Here is a 23,136-nt window from a genome sequence, read left to right on the forward strand (position 1 = left end):
TTTTAAAATTTTAAAGATCACGAAATTAAAATGGACGTACATTGCTAGATCAACTTGGCTTGCGATTCTGCTCGAATATTCGAAGTATATTCTTTATGGGTCAGCAGTTCTTCCCTCCGCCATTCTAGTTTTCAACGAATGAATATTAGGGTTCAAATTCAAACGTGTATACAATTGTTTGTAATATATTTATATTTTTTAGTCGTACTGTGAAAGGTTATATCCAATTGTAAGAAGTAACAGGTAGGGAGCGTGTTCTTTCTTCTATTGTATCTTCAAGTTCGTGTTATCGTCATTAGTTTCCTCTGAAAGTGGTTTGATTTTGGGTGTACTTAATATAACATCTCTAAAAGAGAATATTACTATCTATAAAGAAATATCGAACATCAATGGATATATGTATATTCATGTTACAGTATTTTCTCGAGATATTACTTTGAATATAATCAAATTTGGGCGATGTTAACTTAAAGATGGTTCGCACTTTACTCATTCGTAAATTTAAGTTTTAAAAACAAGGTATGTATGTAAGTGCATATAAGACACTGCGACTTATAACTATAAAAATAGTAAATAAAGTACTCCGTTCCAATAAAAGGGGCTCTCATCGATGCGCTTGTTTGCCGAACAAAGATGCTGTATACATACGTATAAATTTACGAGAAAATATTTTTGTATTTGTGAAAATAAATGTATTTGTGTGTGACTTTTAAATACACATTTCCCAAATTGCTGTATGCGAACGAGCCGATAATCAAGTAAATAAGCATGTGGACAGTGTGGAAGCTATCTTTGATGTGCAATCATATTCTTAAAGGCAGGCGCATGAATTCATGTTCATTCTATTGGCCTATACGGATTTTAGTTGTATTATTATCTTTCAATAATTCGATACTACAGTATTGTTTGCAGTAAATATTTTTTTAAACAAATAACATTGGGAAATAGGCAAGTGAAAAGATATATTTGATATATGTACGTGTAAATTATTATTATGGATATTAAAAAAAAGAAAAGTTAGTGTGGTCGAAGAGAAATTAACATTCATGTTGTATATGCTTCTCACTATGTATTACATAATAACAGCACCAACGAACATTATTTGAGTGTCTCTATATGTATTTACATTCAGCATAAAATGCGATATTTTATAACTGAGTGTGTTGCATGTGCTTTATTATAAATTACACCCTTATGTAATAATAATAATGCAGGACCTGCCTACCTGTTGAGACGATACAAATATAAATTCCTTTCTCTACATTTTATTATTATTTTATAGATTTGTACAGCTTTTAGATATGGATTCTACTTTAAATATTGAGGTAAGTCAAAAAACAATATTTAATTAATTAATATAAATATAATATTCACCTATAAAAAATTCAAAGTGCTTAGATTTTTTACAAGATTTTTTACATCTTTTACATTGTTATACATTTACTTTTGACAATTTTCTCAGAGAGAAAATGGTAATACATTTATTTAAATAAATTATTGTAATTATTAACTAAATATACCGTTTACGTTTTTTGCCATCATTTTTAATGTAAATAATAGTAATATTACCATTTAATAAATAGATAGAAATAAACTTTACAAACTCATATTTTCTACAATCTAAAGGAGAAAGAAATTGCTACAAAAAATGAAACCCAAATAGATTACGCTGATGAGATTAAAACTACTCCCCAAGATAATGATAATCTCAATGAAAAACTCTTGGTATCTTATATTGACAGTGGTTTTGATAAACCCGTCACTTCAAGAGATAATAAAGATGATGACGATCTAAAAATTGAAGAAAGCGAATCTGAAGACTGTAATTCAGAGAAAAAAAATACAACAGATTTGGAAGTAAACCCAGCTGCACTAATTGACAAGCCGTCTTTAGATATTAGCTCATCGGATATGGAGAGAACTGTTGAGATAGAAGACTCCGAATCCAATAACCCTATTATTATAGATGCATCTATTAAAACGGACCCATTAATATCTGTGGAAAATTTGTCCACCGTTTCTGAGAATAATTTCGAGTTGGACTTAATAGATGGGAGTACTAATGGTGAAAATTCATCGAATGCGGAAAACGAATCACCTGTTCAAGACACGTCGAACATTCTAATTAAAGGCGAAGATGATAAAGCTATCGAAAATTGCAAATCACAGGATACCACTAAATCTTCGTCGGAAAAAGTATTTGTATTTTTAAGAATAACAGACCTAAATTATCGCCTTCAAGCTTCAAAAATGTTTTTTATTTAACATAATATTTATAAAGAAAAAGTAAAGCAAATGTTGCCCTAACTTACCATATACCCTGCAAAGGCTACATTTATTTTTTACTTCATAAAGTCTAAATGTGTATTTGTAACTTAGTAACTTAGTCCAGGTACTTGGATCTAAGTCAATAATATTTAAAACATGATTTAGGTAAAAAAAAAATATTGTTGAAACGTTTTTATATTTTTAAAGAAATTCTAACAAGTTTAAGGAATTAATGTCCTGATTACTCGTAATCTTCAAAATCAGATAAAAGGCGGAATGGATTAGGATCTCTTTTAGAATTGTTGTCGCCATTTCCGCCTGTTTGTCCATTTAAACTTCAAGATATATATGAATATGAATATGCACTTTCAGCATTCTGATACCAGTGACATTTCTGCAAGTTGGTTTTAAAAGATTGGCCCTCATACTCCAACGTTCATCAACCGCGGAAACTGTCATCCCCACACTTTTGCATATTCTAAACCGGTTACTCGTGAAGTAAAAGGGTATACTAGATCTTTGATCAATATGTAACAGTCAGAAGGAAGCGTTTCCAACCATATAAAGTATATATATTCTTGATCTGGATCGATAGCCGAGTCGATCTGGAAGTGTCCACCTGTATGAAAGTTGACATCTCAGGAACTAAAAAAGCTAGAAGGTTGAGATTAAGCATACAATTTTTGTCTGTATACCAAAAACACTGTTGTCCGCCCATTTTTTCACCTACAAAACTATCAAAACGGACGCGCCCACATTTTTAAACAATGTTAAATTTTTTTTCTCATTTTATTCCCCAATATCTATTGATATCCAATAATAATTATAAAATTTCGGCTTCGCATTCACACTAGTTGAGTAACGGGTATCTGATAGTCGGCGAACTCGACTATAGCATTCTCTCTTGTTTTAAAGTGCGTTTTAAAAAATAATGTTGGAAATAGTCAAGCTTTATAACTATGTGCTTTTCGGAACCGGATACGGATAGGGGAACTACTCAGATATATACGAAAAACTCTGACTCTGCATGGGTATTAATCTAGGTATAACGCTTATATTTGAGCACAAGCAAATAATTATTTAAGCTTCTGCAGTTCTGCAGAGTAAATTTTGTCAAACATAAGGCAAAAGCCTACGACTCTTTGAACTGTGTTGTTTAATTGCATATGTTTAATATTATAATTGATTTATTAATTATTGTATGATTTGGTTTAAAATTTTGGAACATTCATTCAGCTGCACTTCATTATTTTAATACGCAGCTTACAAAAGTTTACTTACAGCTTCGTGCAAATCATACATTATCAATTTCGATTAGATCTTTAAAGTGTACTTTATTTTTAGAATGTCAATGACCCAACATCCATTGCATCTGATTTATCGGCCGAAAACACTAAAGCAGACCTTGTTTCGCTAAATGAACCGGTAAGTAAGACTATACACAGTTTTATAGCTCATTTCAATACAAATTCATGTGTAATTATTAAAAAATATAAACACGTCTTCATATTAACTTTTGTGACGTTACATTTTTAAAATATATATAACATTTTTGGCGGTTTTCGGGCATTTGGGTGGGCATAATTGTTACCGATAGAAATCGGAAAGACATATGATAAAATTAAAAAAAAAACTGTGGGTCTGGCAACACCAGAAAAGAAACTTGTGGGCGTGACTGTTTTGGGCGGCTTGTGGGCGTTAGAGTGGGCGTGCAACAAAAAGAAACAAACTCGTGCTGCGTCTGTCAATGAAATCTGAAATTATTCTTTACTTACATACAAACGACATTCATACAAAATAATCGATTCGGTTATGGATCCTGATCAAGAATATATATACTTTATTGTGTCGGAAACGCTTCCTTCTACCTGATACATACTTTTATAGGAAGCTAGGAGATTAAAAACCCAGTAGACTAAATAAATATTGTGTTTGTTTTTTAGAAAACCTATGAACCCACAACCATTGCGCCTGATTTGAAGATGGAAAACACAAAAAACAGCATTCCATCGCCAATTAAGCCTGTAGGTAACACCACTCACTAATCAAAAGCTAGATCGGTTTGCAAATTACTATGGATAATTTGTACAACATGCATGTTTTCATTAGTTGTAGGTTTAGCACTTAATCAGATAAAGATTCATAGCAACATTCATCTATAAAATGGGGTGCATTGTGTGCATGCTTGCTTTCTGGCATTCAGCGACATTAACGGATTCTACAAATCTATTAAACAAATAAATGTTAATAAAGAATTATTTAAATAATTAGGATTTTTTATAGAGTAAAACACTCTATAACACTGCTCTCAAGTTTCTCAAGTAAAAGGGTATACTAGATTCGTTGAAAAGTATGTAACAGGCAGTAGGACGCGTTTCCGACTATATAAAATATACATATTTTTGATCCCGATCAATAGCCGAATCGATCTAGCCGTGTCTGTCTGTTCGCTGTCCGTATGAAGGTCGAGATCTCAGGAACTTTAAAAGCTATACGATTGGGATTCAGCATACAGATTCTAGTAATGTAAATGTCTATCGATTTGAAAAAAAAACTTTTTGCCACGCCCACCCCAACGCCCTAAAAACGCCAAAACTGCCACGCCCACATTTTTAAACAGTTTTTGGACATTCTTTTTCGCACGGGTTTTTGTACATTTTTCCATAATTGTTAGCCTTGTAAATTTATATCGACTAGCAAAAAAACTTTTTGCCCCGCCCTCTTCAACTCCCTGAAACCGCCCAAAACTGACACGCCCACATTATTGAAAATTTTTTTGGATATATTTTTTTAATATTTTTAGTCTCTAAAATTTCTATAGATTCGCCAAAAAACATTTTGCCCCGCCCAATCAAAACGCCCTAAAATTGCTTAAAACTGACACGCCCACACTTTAAAACAATTTTTAAATTTTTAAATTAAATGAAATGAAATTCCGCGTTCGCATTCGCTCTAGCTGAGTAACGGGTATCTGATAGTCGGGGAACTCGACTATAGCATTCTCCTTTGTTTTTATTAAAATGTACTATGACACATATTATATCTGAATAAGTAATTTGGTAAATAAGGTTGAAAACTACACCAAGTAAGTAAATAGGCTTATAAGCATACAAATTTTAATTTTGTTGTACATTAAAAGACGGGTGTTGATTATTGAAATCAACCAAAGTAAGATATATGTAAAAGATAAGATATATGTAAATGTTTATGTGAAAACAAATGTTTCGGAGATGTTTACAAATTGTACGGTCACATTTTTTTCTTAAAAGCTTAAAACTCCTTTCACAGTTCTGTTTACTCGCATGTGTTACATATTCAAATCTAATTTTTTATTTTATATTAATGGTTACTGGATTTCATTAAAAATATTGACCCTTTATTATTACAATATGGAGCTTCCAAAAGATTACCTAAAGCATCGTGCAATCATATATTATTAATCTTGATTGGACGTTATAAATGACTTTTTTTTAGAATGTCAATGACCAAACATCCAGTGCATCTGATTTGACGGCCGAAAACACTAAAGCAGACCATGATTCGCTAAATAAACCTGTAAGTGTCAATGTACTTCAATGCACTGCATCACCCATTTCATTTCAAACGCAGATGGTATTAATAAAATATATCAAAACTTTTTCATACATGTATTTGTGCCTATGAACCACTTCATAATATTGTAGCTTTAAAAAGCAATTTTTCTTGTCAAATTGGCCATAGCTATTTTTTTTCACATCTGCTCATACTAACACCCAACATAGAGTCCAAAGAATTTAGAATAAAAGTGTTGCCAGAAAATTGTTGAGCCATTATGTCGGATAAACCGCGTGTTTGGGATTATTAAGAGTTGAGTAAAGTTTATTTATTTATCGGTTCAGTACCTCCAGCCGAGACAATTAAGACTTATTTCTTTATAATTGTATGTATTAAGAAGGTACATTTAATCGTGCAGATCAGACGAGTGCATAACCATTTGTTGGAATATGACAATCTTTACTGTTTTGCAATGAAAACATCTATTGAAGAGGTGAAAAGAAAGTTACAATTGCATCCTGAACATAAAATTTTTTTTACTGTTGGGACTGTTTCATGCAGATAGCCGTAAAATAGAGAGACTAAAAAAGGATGAACTTACCTAACTCGGCTGTTGATATCGATGAAGACATATGTAATTCTATATAAGGTCGGAAAAACTTTTGGCTGTAATTTCTCCAATTTCTTTGTTATCCGAATTAACGTAAAAGTGGTCGAGAATCATTCACGTCGATTAACACATTACAATAATAGATGTTTTTTTTCATTGAATTAAATAACTTTATTATGTGTATTTCGAATTTTTACATTGCAGAAGGATTTTAATAACCAAATTCTGAACATTATATCGGATATAGATATAAATATAAAAGCACAGGAAAAAATAACACAGCTTAAAGAACAAGAACTAAAACTCATTCAGAAACAGAATGATCTGGCAAATGAAATCCATAAGCAGCAGATCCTAGCTAAGCAGCTTAGTGCACAAAATCAGCTTAAACAAAATGAATGTCAAAGTGGAGAGCTCGACTTACACAGTCAATATCAAAATGAGCGCGGCGGACCCACCTCGACACTGTATCAGGAAAAAAATATAGCCAGTAAAGTAAGTAAAGTTCAAAGCAATATTTTTTTAACCGGCCTAGAACATTGACTTCTTTAAACATAATTTATTATTTAATCTAACTATGTGTTTGCCACAAGGCAAACAACGTTGAACAATCAAGAAACACAGAAATTTATTTTAGTCGAGTAACGGCAATAACTCAATAACAAAGTACAATTCGATCGACTGACTGCCCACAACACGGAAAAGGCTGTCACGCCAACAATTAAAAAATGTTTGGATTGATATCAATTTTTGCATTTTTCTTTTTAATAGACTATAAATCTTCCCTGTTTTAAAAGTCAATCATAAGTGGGTGATGAGTAAAGAGTGATTCTGGCTTTCAAATCATAAATATTACAGATATTTTTCATTATTTTAATAAGCGACCAAATCATATTATATCGCATAAAAGCTTCAAAATATTAATGCGAAGGTATGAAGGTATTGCGAAAGTTCCTACGGCTTCAAAACATTTTGAAAGTGTTATGCAAAATCAAACGTCGCATTGTGTTTCAGCTGTAATTAACTTGAGGTAATTGGAAATTTTTAGGGTATTATTTTAAACTTTGTTTTTGGGCCTTTGTTTCTTCTTGCCTTATTGTTGAAGTTATATATTGGTGAGATGCCAGTAGTGGTTTCACGTTTTGTTTGGTGTCATATGTCATGACTGGTATTGATTTATTTGAGAACTGATATCCTTTGTATACTTTAGTTTAAACTGGGGGATTTAGGACAGCTAAGGGTGATCAAATTGGTTAAGAAGTTCATGGGAGTGGTCTAGATTAGTGGAATCTAAATAATCCTATTTATTATATCCTATTCTATCCTATATTCTATCTGCCTATCGGATGTTAGAGTCAACCGATCCTGCAAACTGGTCGCCTAGTGCATTAGAGGAGTACAAAAATATATTTTCTGTTGATACCAGTCACTGACGTCGCTTACCAGTACCACCGTGTTTTTGAGTTGTCCAAGAGTTTAATAGCGTTAACGCGTTTTCGCTAACTGGTGTTGTTCGTTTGTGTGTTCATTAACTGATATGTGGCGATGAAGAAGGTATTGCAGATAGGCTATGCAGCATTTTTCTTTTTATGCTTCGCTTCTTTGGAGGCAAAGCTTTCAGCTTACATTTACATACTTATCCATGCCAGCTTTAAACATTTCTTGTAGTGAGAGCCGAGCTCACCGTTGTAACACTGCTGGTGATCCAGACGCATCTTCTTATAATCTTCGGTTTTCAGCTATCCACTTTAAATCAAAAATGTGTACTCTTACTTTGTACGTTCCCAATTTGAAGGCATAGGCCACCGAAGCCCAAGGCTCGTATAAAGATTTAATTTTGTTTTAATATGTTAATATTAATCCCATTAATATTAAAGATAACTTTACCATTTGTCTATAAATGTTTCTATGATACCATAGTAAAAAAAAGGGTAATTTAACATTTGTTTCGAGACTGTCTATCTTAGGGTGTTTTGTTCATTTTCCAATTTAATTGTCGGGGAACTGGATATATTCGTGTATATATATAATGTCGGAATTTTCATTCTTGTGTTTAGAGGTGTTTTCGGTTGATAAAAAGTTTTTCCAGGATTCAATATCGAAGACTTATACTGATCGACAAACCGAAAGACAAAACAAAGACAGGGACGAACGCTTTAATTGCAATGAGCCAAGTAAGCTCGAACTCGTATAGATAGATCTTTGAGCCTCCACTTTTGGTGTTCATATACGTTTGCGAATGCCGACCACAGATGTGCATCGCATCAATCAGCTAGCCAATTCTAAATATATATTCTACATACGCTGACACCAAAATCGGAACAAAAACACGACATTCGAAAAGAGAACGCTCATGAAGTCCTTATACACCCGAAGTCTATTTATTAAAACAGTAGCGAACTAACTTAATTTTTGTAGTCTTTTATTAATATGGATAGTATAAATCTAATGACATTATAGACTAATTAGCTTGTTTTTTTATTAAAGTTTATAAACCAATCATATTTTAATTATTTCTAAAAATGCTGATAATTAAATCATATGTAGATAAGAGCACCAAATGAAAAATATTTAAGTTATTCATTATTATGGGTCCGGTGTTATATTTAGGCAGTGTATATACAAGTTATATATACAATCGCTCTTTGACGCACATGCCCAAAGAGATTCTATATTTAGCAATTTCATGAACTTTTCGAACACGTTCACATTGCGCTCTATACAGAAAAGTATATGTTTTGTGTTTGTATGCATATACAAATTTAAATTGGAAGAAGTGTTAATTTTTTGTAATTCTCTTTTTGCTTATGAACCCAAATAGACACAGTCGTCAATACATTTCCTTACTATTAAATTCAAATAAATATTGATAGCAGATACCAGTTGTACATAACAATATGAATTGTACAGTAGAGAAAAAAAGGGGCTATCGCCCAAGTGATCTTATTGATCCTAGTAAACGTCAATATTTATTAAGCCTCAGTAAGAAGCTTTGGCAGGAAAAGAAAGTAATGTAATTCCTTCCAAGTTTTACATTTTTATCTGTTTCCGAAACTTTTATCATTTCTTATTAAACTTATTGGTCAATAATTCCAAAAGAAATAGATAAAAAAAAATTATGCGTACATTCATATGTATTATGTAGCTGCATAGTTTAGTAAAAGAAAGAAAAGTAATTATAAATAACTTTTGGAGGCATGGTCGCAGAATATGAGCATGTTTCAAGTTTAATTTTGTTTAATAATTTAGGAATCCGCTAATGTGTCGAAGACGGTTGATTTGCGAAAAATATTTACACCTGCGACCGATGCTGCTGAAATATTACCGAAAAACCGTAAGTTCTATGATATGATTCTTAATATTAAGAAAAGGTGATACGTAAGAGTCGTACTATAGTACCTTTACTTAGGCTATCTAATAACATGACTAATTTGCGTTTACCTAAAATTGTAATTCCATAAGTTTAAAAGAACGACATCGCATGCTACAAAAGCGCTAAGGCAATTTATTTACGTATCGCCTTTAAAATAAAACTTTAGTAGAAATATTTTAACATCAATAATCAACTTATTTAAAATAGGAAAGCTATATGCCTCGTCTGCATTTTATTCTCCAACACTACACCCTACAGTGGAAGACCAAGTCGAGCTAGCTCGAAGAATTTCACATTCATTAAGCGATATAAGTAATCAAACCTCTAAGGGTCAGTCTATGTATGTCAATCGCAAAAAACGCTCAGACAAATGGGTTCATGAAGGTGGATCTCAAGGTAATGTTTTTTTTCAATATTTTTTGTTGTCAGTCAGTTATTAATCAATTCTAGTTCCTACAATTGTATTATTATAACACTGATTGCAACTTTTAGTACAGTGGTCAAGAAAAATCTCATTAGTCTAACTCTCCACTATAACAGGGATACCCCGTTTCCCATTGTATGTGATTTTTGTTAAAAATTTAAGTTTCTTGAATAGATTTTTATAATAAAACGATTATTTTTAACTTGGTTTAACATAAACAATTCAACTGTTTATACGTTAAATAAAATTAATGTATTAGTATGTTCCCCAGTAATAAACACGTACAGTGCAGTCTTGATAGTTTTCCGGTGCGACACTAATTTTCTGTTGTAATGTAATGAACTAAAAAATATAACATGTAGGAAATATTTTAAAAATATTGAAAAAAATACAAGTGACGATTGCACCTTCAACACATGTACAAAAGATCTAATACTAATAAATTTTTATGACGAAGAATGATTTACTTACATATTTGCTCTCTTGGGCCATGTTCAATAGCCGCATGCAGGAGTATATTTTTAATTGGTGGCATTTACACAAAATTTGTTAAGTAAGCATGCCTAGCATTTAACAACGACAGTTCGAGTTATTTATAGTTTTTTTCAGCCAAACTGGTGGATAAGGTCAAATTTCCTATATGAAGTCAATAAATACAAACAAAATAAGTTTAAGATTTTCCAAACAATGGTGGAAAAATTTAAATTTCACTTACCAGTAAAAATCAGCTAACTGTTGTTGGCTCTTTATAAACTTGGCATTATTCGCCCTGCAGTAAAAATATGTATTTATAATGTAATTATTTATTATATAAAACTAGTTTTCCTTGTAACGAACAGACGGAAAAGCGGACATGGCTTTATCAAATTGGCTGCAGATACATACTTAATTGTTACTGCTTTGCAAATTTCTGACGAAATTCAATCAGTTCATTAAGGGATTCTAGTCAGCAGAAAAAAAAACTTTCGTATTGATTTTTTACCATTGAAAAAAGCGACTGAAAGAATTTTCATTTTATTATTTCATATTGTTCATTATAAATACTATTTTGAAAAACGCATTGGAAAGTCTACAACTTAAACATGTTAACGGTATAATATATAAGATATACATTTTCTACCGTATTTCAATTTAACTTTCGCATTTCATTTTTTGCGAATTGGTAGAATATTTCCATTATAATTACAATATTTATTTTTAGTTTAAAAAAGAAACGTCCCGAAGCTACTATCAAATTCTATAATATACAAATTTTCAAATTTAATAACTGTTAACCTGGGCTTCGTATTTAAAGTATTATATTTTAGTCTTATTCAAAATTTCTGTATGCCAATATTGTTTTTAGTCGCGCCTTATTATCGCCCAAATAAAGTATTTTCCCAAATGACGATAATTACAGTTTATACACGAATGTACTTCTATGGAATGTATGAGTAGATACATATGAAAACCATTTTAAAATGTTAACATATACGTAAACTTATTAAAACATACTTATAAAATAGCACTTTTTCCAAATGTTTATATTGTCATTTAAAATATACATACAAGAATCTTAAAAGTCATAATTTTTAAGTATGCAATAATTTACATATTTAGGGAATGATGCTATAAATCCATTTAAAGAAAATTCTGAAACGAAATCCACAATGGAGGTTGCGAAGTTGGAAAAAATACCGCTAAAGCTTATAATGAACCCAAACGGAAAAGTTCGTGATTATAATTCGCTAAAAGATTTAATTAACGTTGAAGCTGGCCTTTTATCGCCTGACAATTGCGCTGAACTAATAACTGCACTTCAACTTCATCAAGGACGAGGTAATTTTCTAAATTTAGATGTGATTAGATTAACTATTTATAGCCACAATAGAAAACTATTTGAGTTACAACATTATTAAATTTGTAATTTTAAATAAACTCGAATTAAATTTCTAACTTTCAATGTAACATTAAAACATGTAATTCATTAATCTAGTTTCTGGAATTTTGTATTAGACCATTTGACTTTAGTGTAAGCCGCTCGTAAGCTGTCGTTTATATCTTACGCTTCCTTCCTTACAATTCAAGTTCTAAAACTAATTATAACTAAGGAAGTTATAACTTGTTTTACAAATATTATTTTGATATAAAATTTTCTTAAAAGGTCCATCTAAATAAATAATGTAAAATTCGTTTGCTATGCTTTATCACTTATGCTTCCTCTACCGCTGCCGCCGCTGCCGCCGCTGCCGCCGCTCCTGCCGCCCTTCCGACGACTCCGCTGCCAACGCCTTCAACTTGAGTACAACCAACTTCATAAAATATGAAGGTGCAGAACTTTTTGCGAAGCGCCGCAGAAAGGCTGATAATTGGGTAGTCGATGAATCCCATTCAGGGACTCAATATCATCCATCTGGTATTCCAGATTTTCAGCAGTATCAACAAAGGCCTGTTCTAAGTCCAAACATTTTGCCGGCGTATTCTGATGCTGGAAAGCACCGCGTCCAATTGAATATTCATCAAAATCAGCTAATTGAGAAGTATTCAAAACCAGGACTTCAAGTCGTTCAGTCTCCTTGGAAGGCAGCTTTGCAAACTGGTTCAGCGAGCTCAGCCTTTCTAGAGGACACCAAGAGTTTTTCACCGCCTGCCTTAACACCAATTCCGTCTTCCCAAGCTGGTAGTAAGGACTGGACGGACGCTAATGAGCCCATGCCTCATGGTTCTTCAAGGCGCAATACAAATGTATAAGTCTCCCAATTCATCTTCTTTAATAAAAGAATCTTTTCGTAGGCCGTTGCTTCCTCGCCACGATCAGTCATTGTACCATCGAATCCACAAAGGGATCTTGCATATACACCATGCGTTGCTCAGGGCTGGGGAGGTCGAAGTGTAGAACTTCCAAAAGGTAAGTAAAATCTTCTGATATTTTAATTATATTTCATAATTTTATAAATCCATGAATGGCTTCTTAGCTTCTGAAGAAGCTTCTACTTTATAGAGTCGGTTCCTTCCACCTGTTCGATACTTTTAAGCAAATCTAGTGTCATCCTTTATCATACCTCGAAAACCTTGATGCTGGCGGGTCTAGAGTCTAGAGAAACGTCAATTATTAACAACCATGTGGGCCTATGTGGGAGTTCCTCGTGAAACAAAAAATTAGAAACGTTAGTAACAGAGAAGTCCACAGGACTGCATAGTATTCTTTATTTTTTGAAAACTTCCATAGTGTTGAGCTCTGGAACTATAGGCGGAATCCAAAACCTCCATATCAGAATATCAGAATTGTGCTTTGGTTCTAAGTATATATACATGATTAATATTTAACAACGAGGCGGTTTCACGGTTCACTGTCAATGAAAATATATGTTGTGAAGCATCGAGCATTGCAGACTAGAACTAGCATGGTATATATGTATATGAATAAGAAAACTAAAAATTATTCTATGTCTCAAGTTTTCTGAAATAATAAACATGTCATCATGCCACCCATTAACTATTAGATGTCAAGCCTTGAAAAGCTGAATAATCTCTGTGATTCCACTTGGTATTTTCTTTGGTAATACTAATATTTCAGACTCTTTTCAATCTAACGAAAGTCAATCATCATGGCAGACTGAACCTCATATTGGGAGAGCAGATGACAGCAATCCTAGCTTTAATAATTATATATTTGGAGAGAGGCTGACATCTAACTTTGCTTTCGATGTGCAGAATCGATTACATTCCCTCGAAAATTTTCAAAAATACTTTTTGGAGTACCAGCGCCTTGAACTAGAAATTTTACGAAACAGGGAAAGTTCTCGTGTCTTACAACACGATGCTTATGAAAGCCTTCTCGATTTTACACCACAAAATGAATTTAAAGTAATAAGTGGCGAAGACCTAAAAGTCAATTGCGACTTAGATGAGAAGGTAAATGTGCGTGAATTAATTCAATCTTTTGAGAAACAAAATACAACGGATCTAAGACATGACGCAGCACCAATAGAAGGCAAGACTAACATGTTTTTGGTGTCATGTTATTGTGTACTTGTTCAATAACAAATTGTTTATACTTTAAAGAAATGCACGTTATTGATAGATAAAATGCTTGATCGAAGGTATAAACCTGTTTAAACGTATATATATGTATATACATGTCGTTCTTACTGTTAGATTTACGCACTACATCTATGAACATATAAATTACAATTTTTATTAGTAAATAAAAACTAATGGATGTGAACCTTTACATATGTATGGTCATGTGTGTCAGTCGTGTTTTACATTTATTACATACAGCATAATAATCATAAAATTCTCATGTAACAGTTTTTGCTTCCCCTTTTTTCCCCAGGCTTATACGTTCCGAAAGAAATATCTCTCTCAAGTTATGCAGCACCTTCACAGCAGTGCGAAATTCACTCGAAACATTTTGAAAGGCCATACGAAGACACTTTTCCGCGCACGTTTCCAAGGAACAACTACTCAGCTAATAATAATTTTCCTGGAAATGATGGTATAGGTGAATTTCCTTTATCAAAGCCAACTGGGTTGACCACTGGAACACTACATCAACAGCCCTACTCACCGACTAGCTATAAAAAAACAGTACCTGGGCTCGAAAAAGTTGAGAATTTTGCTAGGTATGAACAGCCTGATAGGAAAAGATTGACGAGTGGAAGTCCACAGTACCTAAACGCGCTACAAAACTCTCAAGTACGCAACGCATCGCCAATACCTTTTGGAACTTCATTAAATGAACAGACTTCCTGGCCTCCAAGATCTGTGCTGCTACAGGGAGGCTCTCCCTCTCCGCTGCCAAACCACGTGCAAACCTTTAACAAATGTGCCAAGGGTTGGGGATCCATACCAGTCAAGCAACAGTCCTATTCAAGCCAATACAACTTACCTGGAAATCTACCGTACTCTGATTTTTAGGTTGCTTTAGCAATTAAGCGATTTACGACATATGCCAACTACTTACACGATTATAAAATATATTTAATGTGTTTGTTTATTTGCCTTTGAAAATTATAATAGTACTACATCGAAAAATATATGCAATTGTTTCACCTGCCAAGCTTTTTTAAGATAGGAAAATTTTAATCCTTTTGATGAAATTAATATTTAAAGATGTTTAAAAATACCTCTGGCGCTTTATTGGTAAACGAGGATTTGTGGATGACTTTTATTTTACGTTATATCAATTGCTTTCACAAGACGGAGCTGGAGGTTTTTCCTTTACTCTCTTGTTGTTATTCGTTATTGGCGTTACTTCATGGTATATTACAGGTAAGCGATTAGGTTTAAACAAGTGATTTATGTTTAAATGTTAAAAAAACCTTTGGTTGTTCAAGCTATAGTTTAGAAGAGTATTCCGAATGCTCACGAATATTTATAAATATTTTTTTTGGAACCGATCCCAACGCTTTCTTTTACCTGGAACATTCAAATTATAAATGATAATAGCCCATTTTGCCTTTATCAAGCAGAAAGAACTGACTGCAATAAACACAGTTGAAAAGGTAGACCACAAGACAGCCCGCATTCTTTTCAACGCTTACTATGCCAAACATCATACGCCCTGAAACCAGACATATAAACCAAATATGGTGGCCGTGCAAGACAAAAAAAGCTGATTTCTTTCAGAATTTCATTTATCTTTAAAAACTAGCAAGCAATCCAGAGTAAGCGATGGCACATTATTTACTTATCTTTATTTTCGCGCCAACATTTTAAGCATTCTTCTGTCATATAAGTCTCATAATAACAATTCATTAAAAAAATTTGTTTGATAAAATTATTTAAAACCCCAAAAACGTAAAAAATTAAAATGAAGTATTCTCCAATATCGTAAAACTGCTTAAAACTCTAAATTGTTTAATGTTGTACGGCACCTAGGAATTGCTTTTTTGGTTGAACACCGAACAAACTTGATTCCGCAACATACGTTTTCATTCAGTAGTCGTTACTGTTTAATTTAAATCATATTTACTATAATTTAGAGGTATATATATACATCCCAACTGTCATTCATGTTGCTTGGGGTCCAAGATAATAGCCCACATTCCGACACACCCTATGTTCACATATATTGACCTCTTTCTCAGCTCTCCTAAATTAACATAACACTTTAAATTCACAAGTGACTGAAGTGCACTGAACTAGTCGTTCAAAAGCAAATGTATAAAATAAACGATTATGTCGGCGTTAATATAGTGATTTGAAATAGAAGGTATTTATTTTTATGTGTACTTACTCTTCCAGATCTATAACCTTACCGAAAGACTTAATGTTTATTATAGGTTTTTATTTCATAGTACTATAGGAATTACATGTAGTGTTCGTATTTGCATAAACAGAGCGCGATTTTACAATGGTTTCTCCGTAAACACGCGGTCATCTGAAAAAATATAATGTATTTCATTTCATTTATTATAATTTAAATAAATTAGCATTGCCACATGACCCACACTTTTCTCTTTAAAACAATGTTTTAACTTTACTTTAAACTTTAATGTCTTGGATGTTGTCTTGTATAGGGGCGGCTTGCAATATATCGGAGGAACTCGAACCTTATTCTTAAAGATCATTAAGCTGTAGCACATTAAAAACTTTCTTAACTATAAAAACTATATTATTAAAGGAACACAAGAGTGTTCTGAATGATTTATTTGCGATATAAAACATATTAATCGTATCCGCCATTATGTTGCAGGAGTAAAGATCGGACCAATTAAAGCCAGCTATAAAATTGTTTAGCCTACGAAAATTTGCCTTGCGAAAACAGTGAATTCGCTTGGTTGACTTCTCTGAATTTACTTATACCTTACCTATGTCGATTGCCACCTCGAAAGTAGGATATGGATCTTGAGGTTGAGTAAGAGGGTCTACCCTGGACAGAAACACACTTTCAGGACTTGTTACAAAACATAGATCCAACAGTCGACCAAGAGAGTTTGGAATATAATTAACTAGCGACAAAGATAAGTCGAGCAAGCCGTCAATAAAGTCATGTTGTGCTAAAGGGAGAAGGATATTCGATTTTTCTTCTGGGGACCCCGTTGTGCCAGGTATATTAAAATCACCTAGAACTACCAATTGGTCCCTGTCAGACAGTTTATTCAAGATGGACTGGATATCGGACAGATGATTCTTATATTCTGGGAATTCAGAAGATGGCGGAATATACGAGCACGTAATATAAACTGAACTGTCGGAAAATTACAGCTTTACACATAAGAATTCCGAGTTACGGGAATCGCCCAAAAGTAACTCTTCTGACGAGAGGATAGATCTAACCGCAATTAAGACTCCACCTCCCCGTCTGGAGGGACGGTCATACCAAAGACACTACAATGACAAGATGCGTAACGGCCATACATTGGTTTGGCACTATGCAGCCGCCACTTTTTTGGTGACGGCCAAAATTGCTCTCTGTCCGCTAGCTTACGCCGAGAGCGTAAGAAATCTTAAAATAGAACTTGCTTGCTTGTGCAAGTAAAAACAAGAGACGAGAACGCGTATATGTGTGCGTGTTGTTCTAGAAGACGATTTCGGGCCGAAAATTTTAGTGCCTTTGATCTGTCCCTAGCGTAAGAGAAGTTACACTTTTCCACTTTTATATTATCGGCTTTTGTTTTGTCTTGTATATAAGACAATACATCAGACAATGTTTCATCACGGGAAAGCCGAGAAACGAAAATTTGTTTATTTAGTGGAACCACCGCGAGGGGTTTTGGTCCTGCAGATTGTATTTCTGAAGTGCCAACTTGTGCCGTTAGTCCGGACTCAATGTTCCGTTGTGGTGGTAAACTAATCGGGACAGGTGGAATCACTGGTTAAGAAACCAGTGCAGGCAATTCGGAATTTTAAGCAATCACAGGTTGGGGTCAAACTGCACAAATCACAAAAGAATCACTCGCGAAGCGAACGGATCTTTAATAATTATGTTTAAAATATTTGATAATTAAAAAAGATTATTAAAAACCACGGCTGGTTGGACAAACACGAAATAAAAATCGGGTCGCAAAAAAAAAAACACGAACGTTCGCTTTGAAAGCTAATAGACTTTTTGAAGGCTTAATTATTAACATTGTATTTATACAGGGATAAGAGAACCTCACATTGGAGTTGATTAGGTTCGGGGATTGAATCTTAATACATTTAATTTAATTATTCTCAGCTTGCAAACCAGTTTATCGACAAGTAAGAAACGATGTTCCGGTTCCGCCTGATAAACAGCTACATCTTATATTGCATGTCGTCTAAACCCTTGAAGTTAGAGCTCCTTGTCTTCGTATCATAGATATGTATTGTGAGGAGTCTTAAAACTCCCCACAAATCCGGGGAGCACCAGCGAAGAAGGCGAAGGTTAAAGTCAGCTCTAACAGGAAATAGTGGATCTTAAACCCTGGTAAAGCGGATGCCGTGAACTAACGGTACCGCGCTGAACCTTGGACTCGAGCCAGAAATCAGTGAACTTTTAGTGGCCATGGAAAAAAAATGTTTGGCAACTCAATAAAAATTTACAAGACTAATGAAAAAAAATATCAAAAAATTTTGCAAAAGTGTGGGTGTGGCAGTTTTGGGCGGTTAGAGTAGGCGTGTCAACGCGTGGTTGAAAATACGAAGGAAACTATTCCTTTCTTGTAAGCAAAGAACAGCTGGCAAAACGCGAAACTAGAGTTTATTCGTACTATATAGGGTTGATAAAAATCTATTATCTTACCTTAATGTTATTTATATATTATAATGGAAATTATATTGGTAGTCATCTTTCTCTTAGATACATATGCTCCATAAGACTTGAAATATATAACAACACTTTTGTTGATATGATAGTTATCATTGCAGTGAAAGCCCTAATCCGAATGGCAGAACTTGTTTGCATTGCTGCAGGCTGCTCACCTGTACCAATGAAATATTTAAAAACATATTAAATTGAAATAATTTTATGTTTACCAGTTAATACGTGAACCCTAACAGAAGCTGGAATGGCTCCATTTGGAACGCATGTATAGTTTCCAGAATCCCTTAATGAAGCTCGCGTTAGCATCAATCGACTCGTTGTTCCTACATCAGTTTTTTCCGTTTCTAAACTTATTCCACCGCGAAGTGAATCGAAGTCAACAACTGATGAGCCATGATACCTTTGATATAGTAAAATAAGTTGTTAAAATCTCTTACAAAGATCATGGTTTCTTACCAAATCACAGATGGTGCATGTATATTAACAGAGCAAGCCAGGGCAATAGTGCTATCCCGTTTTACATGAATTTCCGTAGATCCAAGAATTTTTGCTCGAGCCGCTTTAAAATATCACAGATAATTTTAATTTTAAGCAAGCTATAAAAGGCCTTACACTTTGTGTCGTAAAACCGCTTCTTAGTTTTAAGGTCTTGAAAGTCGTTGTCAGCTAAAATTTTATACAAAAGTAAATTTAGTATGAGTAATTAAATTAATACAACATTTTCTGGGGGTAAGCATATTTATGAACTCTTCCAGGTGAAATTAAAACCTGAATCAAACAAAAACCAGAGAATGAGACCCAAGTCGGTCCGAGAATTTTTAACATCTTTCAAGAATATCGATTGAACTTGGGAAAAAAGTTAATTTTAATTCCCTAAGGTGTGGGCGGGATAGATTTGGGCGTGTTTTATGGTTCAAAGTGGGCGTAGGTAAAATGTTTTCGGCATATCGGTAGAAATTAGCAAACCAACTGATTTGTGGGAGTTAGAGTGGGCCTGGCAGTATGTCTGTAGAATCTGTATGCTAATCTCAAACTTCTAGCTTTTATAGTTCCTTAGATCTCGACGTTCATACGGACGGAAGGACATACTCGGGTATTTATCCTGAATATAGTTGGAAACGCTTCCTTCTGTCTATTACATTAAAAGTAATGATTATAAAAACTCCTCGACTTTCATGTACCGTGCGGGTAAAGTTTTTGGTCGGTTCTTAAGTAGGAAAGCTCAACTTTCTTTATCAAGTTCTTTATCAAGAAAATGTAGATCAATTCTCAATATTTAGTTAGTTAGTTGTTAAAAAAGCTGAACGCATGTCAACTGTGAAAATTGACTGATTTTGTTGCTTTCTAACTTAAAATCGCGAATTTTCGAAAATGTGTTTAATATCAAAAGTCGGGGAATTTTTTGTAAAATTATCAAAAGAGTCAAAAGGTTCCTTTTGCTGCAGTCTTTAACCTGTTGAATTTAGATAAAATAGGTTTAAACAGTATAGATAGCATTTGAATATGCATTTCCAGCTATTTATTGCCCAATACTCTAGACTCATTACTTTACTAATTTGTGTTCAGATTTAAAATTTTTAATTGCCAAGACTTGTTGATTTCTGCCTCTTGATTTCTGTATTATTTGTTATGGTCGCTCAACGACAAAATTTAGTTTTGTATATACAGTACTCGAGTTCCACAGTTATTATTTTGTTTTTTTTTTTTTTGTTTGTTAATAAATGTTTATATATATACCTATTACTTGCAAACAAATTGCTAAATTTATTTTAGGCTCGGTATTCACTTGACACTCATATACGCCACTGTCTCTTGGCTGTGCATAATCAATTTTTAAGTCCCAATCTTCACTGCCTGGTGGATGTATTACAGAAAATCGTTGATCGCCGGTGTAAGTATAAATGTTCGTTGTAAGAATGTGAAGATCCCGCTTACGCATCCATGATACCTGAAATAATTAAAAGTATTTATAAGAAATATTAAATAGATACGCAATTTTAGGACAAGGGAAAGTTAAGTCCTCCGCTATCTGATAACCCTTTCACTATTTCAAAATGTAATCATTTATTCCTAATCCTATTTGTTTAGATATAGGCAAGCTTGCTAGAGAAACATGAGACTTAAAAGAATTTTTCACATTTTCAAATTGAGAACAGGCCTCGAAACAAGCTTGATCGATGGAAATGGAGGCAAGTTCCCACGTAGATTTGGGAGGAGAGTTGAAAAGGGCTAGCGAAAAGACAGCGCAAGCTAGCAATCCTTGGGAGAAAACTGCCTTTAAAAAATAAAACGTTTTCCTGGTGTGTCCCCAAGTTTAGTTTGAAATTTAAGGTTACTTCCCCCTCAAACAATTTTCCGTCACTAATTCGTACAGTCGTACTTTTTACCATGTGACCGAATGTGCTCTTCAAACGAATAAAAATGTTTCGATATAATCCTATGTGTAAGAATAAAAGAAAGAACCCATAATGACTTACCGTGCGATTTCCTTTATTTTTAACCCGACATCTTAATATTGCGATTTCGTCGACTACGGCCGACACATTTCTTGGGCTAATATCATCAAAGAAAGGTCGCTCCAAATTGGTTAGGTCTAAAATGAATTTGTATTTTATGTTAAACGAAAACGGATGCTAAATTATTCAAGCCGAAGCGTATATACCCTTGCAGGTATAAACTAAAAATAATTTTATATGCCCCTTATCTAGAAGCTAAACATTTTAATTTAAAGTTTCGATCTTTTTATGGACGGAAGTGTCGGTCAAGACTAAGAGCTTGCGACAACTATATATACATGCGCGAAATCTTTTGCGATAGGTCGATCATAAAGAGTGGTTACACTTGTTGGTGAAAGAGCTTGGGGCGAGACATGAAACTGTTGTCATCTTTTAGAAACCGAAGCTCCTCTCGAAGGATGTTTTGCAAAGCAAGCTTTCAGGTGGTAAAAATACTATGGGCAAAATGCAATATTAAGATTATTTTTTAGATTTAAATTTAGCATAATTTAAATACAATGGCTTTTTAAACATAATACTTTTGCGTATAATTTCACAATTGAATATTGTTAAGTACAATACGTACATACATGTATAATTTTTGTCTTCGTATTCAGGAATGCATTATATGTTTTCATTCTACACGTTGCAGAAGAAAATGGGTCCAACCAAAATTAAAAAAAAAATCCCGCAAGGGTAAAAATATATTTATCATTCTAGTGGGAAACTTTTAATTTAAAATGTATCTTACCGTTCAGGCTTAAATATGAAGTTGCACTAATGTATTGACACCATATATTTAAATTCAAGACTAAAATAATGAATGGTTTGATTTTAATTGGCGAATTATTCAAGAATGTGGCATGTTTGCCACGCGACATGTTGCTTTAATTCATTTGTCTTTCACAGATATGCATTATTTAGAGTAGAATTCCATATACCTATGTAGTTATAATAAATGTTAAGTATATAATTAAGTTAGATATTAAGCACACGCGAGAGCACGTATTGGCGCAAGATTTTTATTGAGAACAACTTTGTATCGGCATCGATTTTTTATCCTTTTAATGGACTTTCAAATAATATTCTGTTTTTCGGTATTTAGATCTGTGTTTTTAATATACATACAATTATACTTGCTGGCTTCAATTTTTATATACTTTTTTTAGTCTTTACACTTATTTCGTTGGCATCGACAATTATTATTTCAACGGTAAGCTCTAACAACCCCTAAGCAGCACGTTTTAGTGTTTCTGTGAGGACGACTTGTATACAGATTTTTAATATTCTGCAACCCTGAAAATATTCGCGCATGCCCATTGTCACATATGTACATATGTGTTATCTTACAATTTAGGATAGATTCTATATATTTATAGATTGCGTAGGTTATAATTATTTGTATGTATATATTTTTTAATTTTAACATTTTGAAGTCATATACTAAGTACTCTAGTTTCCTTTTATTGCTAAGACTCAGTAACACGGCTTAATAATATAAGCAATGGGCGGAATACAAATGGTACACATCAATTTGAGACTGAGATCAGATAAACGTGACAATAGCACCTTTACCCCTTAAATTTCGAACAAATTTGTTACTACTGACAGTTACATTCTCAAAAACGGTAATGGTAATGTAAGCATACATTGTGAATTTATCCTAAAAAAATGCATAAGTTATTATACCAGTTACTCGTAAATTTAAATGATATA

At 33.4% G+C, this 23,136-nt stretch overlaps 2 protein-coding genes across 12 annotated transcripts, besides 8 other annotated features; one reads left to right on the plus strand and one right to left on the minus strand.

The window, feature by feature from the left end:
• Positions 1 to 140: part of a mobile genetic element that runs on past the window's edge.
• On the plus strand, positions 78 to 15,251 carry CG1674 (uncharacterized protein). Of its 10 annotated transcripts, NM_001258485.2 has the most exons (14): positions 774 to 948; positions 1,283 to 1,325; positions 3,613 to 3,693; positions 4,212 to 4,292; positions 5,743 to 5,823; positions 6,617 to 6,907; positions 9,286 to 9,420; positions 9,662 to 9,746; positions 9,993 to 10,181; positions 11,809 to 12,027; positions 12,518 to 12,933; positions 12,982 to 13,096; positions 13,766 to 14,182; positions 14,528 to 15,251. In NM_001258485.2, exons 2-14 carry the CDS (start codon positions 1,302 to 1,304, stop codon positions 15,109 to 15,111), a joined length of 2,718 nt encoding a protein of 905 aa, NP_001245414.1. In that variant the 5' UTR covers positions 774 to 948; positions 1,283 to 1,301; the 3' UTR covers positions 15,112 to 15,251. The 10 variants fall into 10 exon arrangements, with proteins under 10 accessions (NP_651913.1, NP_001245414.1, NP_001245413.1 ...); NM_001258484.2 differs by lacking the exon at positions 9,286 to 9,420; NM_001169351.2 differs by lacking the exons at positions 4,212 to 4,292; positions 9,286 to 9,420; positions 13,766 to 14,182 and adding an exon at positions 1,627 to 2,196 and having other exon boundaries at positions 774 to 975.
• Positions 2,748 to 3,187: a mobile genetic element.
• Positions 4,601 to 4,784: a mobile genetic element.
• Positions 4,802 to 5,276: a mobile genetic element.
• Positions 15,252 to 16,471: 1,220 nt separating the features above from the next.
• On the minus strand, positions 16,472 to 22,677 carry dpr7 (defective proboscis extension response 7). 2 transcript variants are annotated; one of them, NM_001103380.3, is made up of 9 exons: positions 22,549 to 22,677; positions 22,172 to 22,361; positions 21,403 to 21,518; positions 20,663 to 20,873; positions 19,538 to 19,591; positions 19,382 to 19,484; positions 19,138 to 19,325; positions 18,905 to 19,083; positions 16,472 to 16,576 (listed from the first exon to the last, which is right to left on the minus strand). In NM_001103380.3, exons 2-8 carry the CDS (start codon positions 22,299 to 22,301, stop codon positions 18,947 to 18,949), a joined length of 939 nt encoding a protein of 312 aa, NP_001096850.2. In that variant the 5' UTR covers positions 22,302 to 22,361; positions 22,549 to 22,677; the 3' UTR covers positions 16,472 to 16,576; positions 18,905 to 18,946. The 2 variants fall into 2 exon arrangements, with proteins under 2 accessions (NP_001096850.2, NP_001096851.2); NM_001103381.3 differs by adding an exon at positions 22,007 to 22,059 and having other exon boundaries at positions 22,172 to 22,677.
• Positions 16,819 to 18,239: a mobile genetic element.
• Positions 18,492 to 18,526: a mobile genetic element.
• Positions 18,682 to 18,791: a mobile genetic element.
• Positions 19,895 to 20,031: a mobile genetic element.
• Positions 22,678 to 23,136: the final 459 nt, after the last annotated feature.

The sequence above is a fragment of the Drosophila melanogaster genome, chromosome 4 (genome assembly GCF_000001215.4).
Source record: "Drosophila melanogaster chromosome 4".
Classification (NCBI taxonomy): Eukaryota; Metazoa; Arthropoda; class Insecta; order Diptera; family Drosophilidae; genus Drosophila; species Drosophila melanogaster.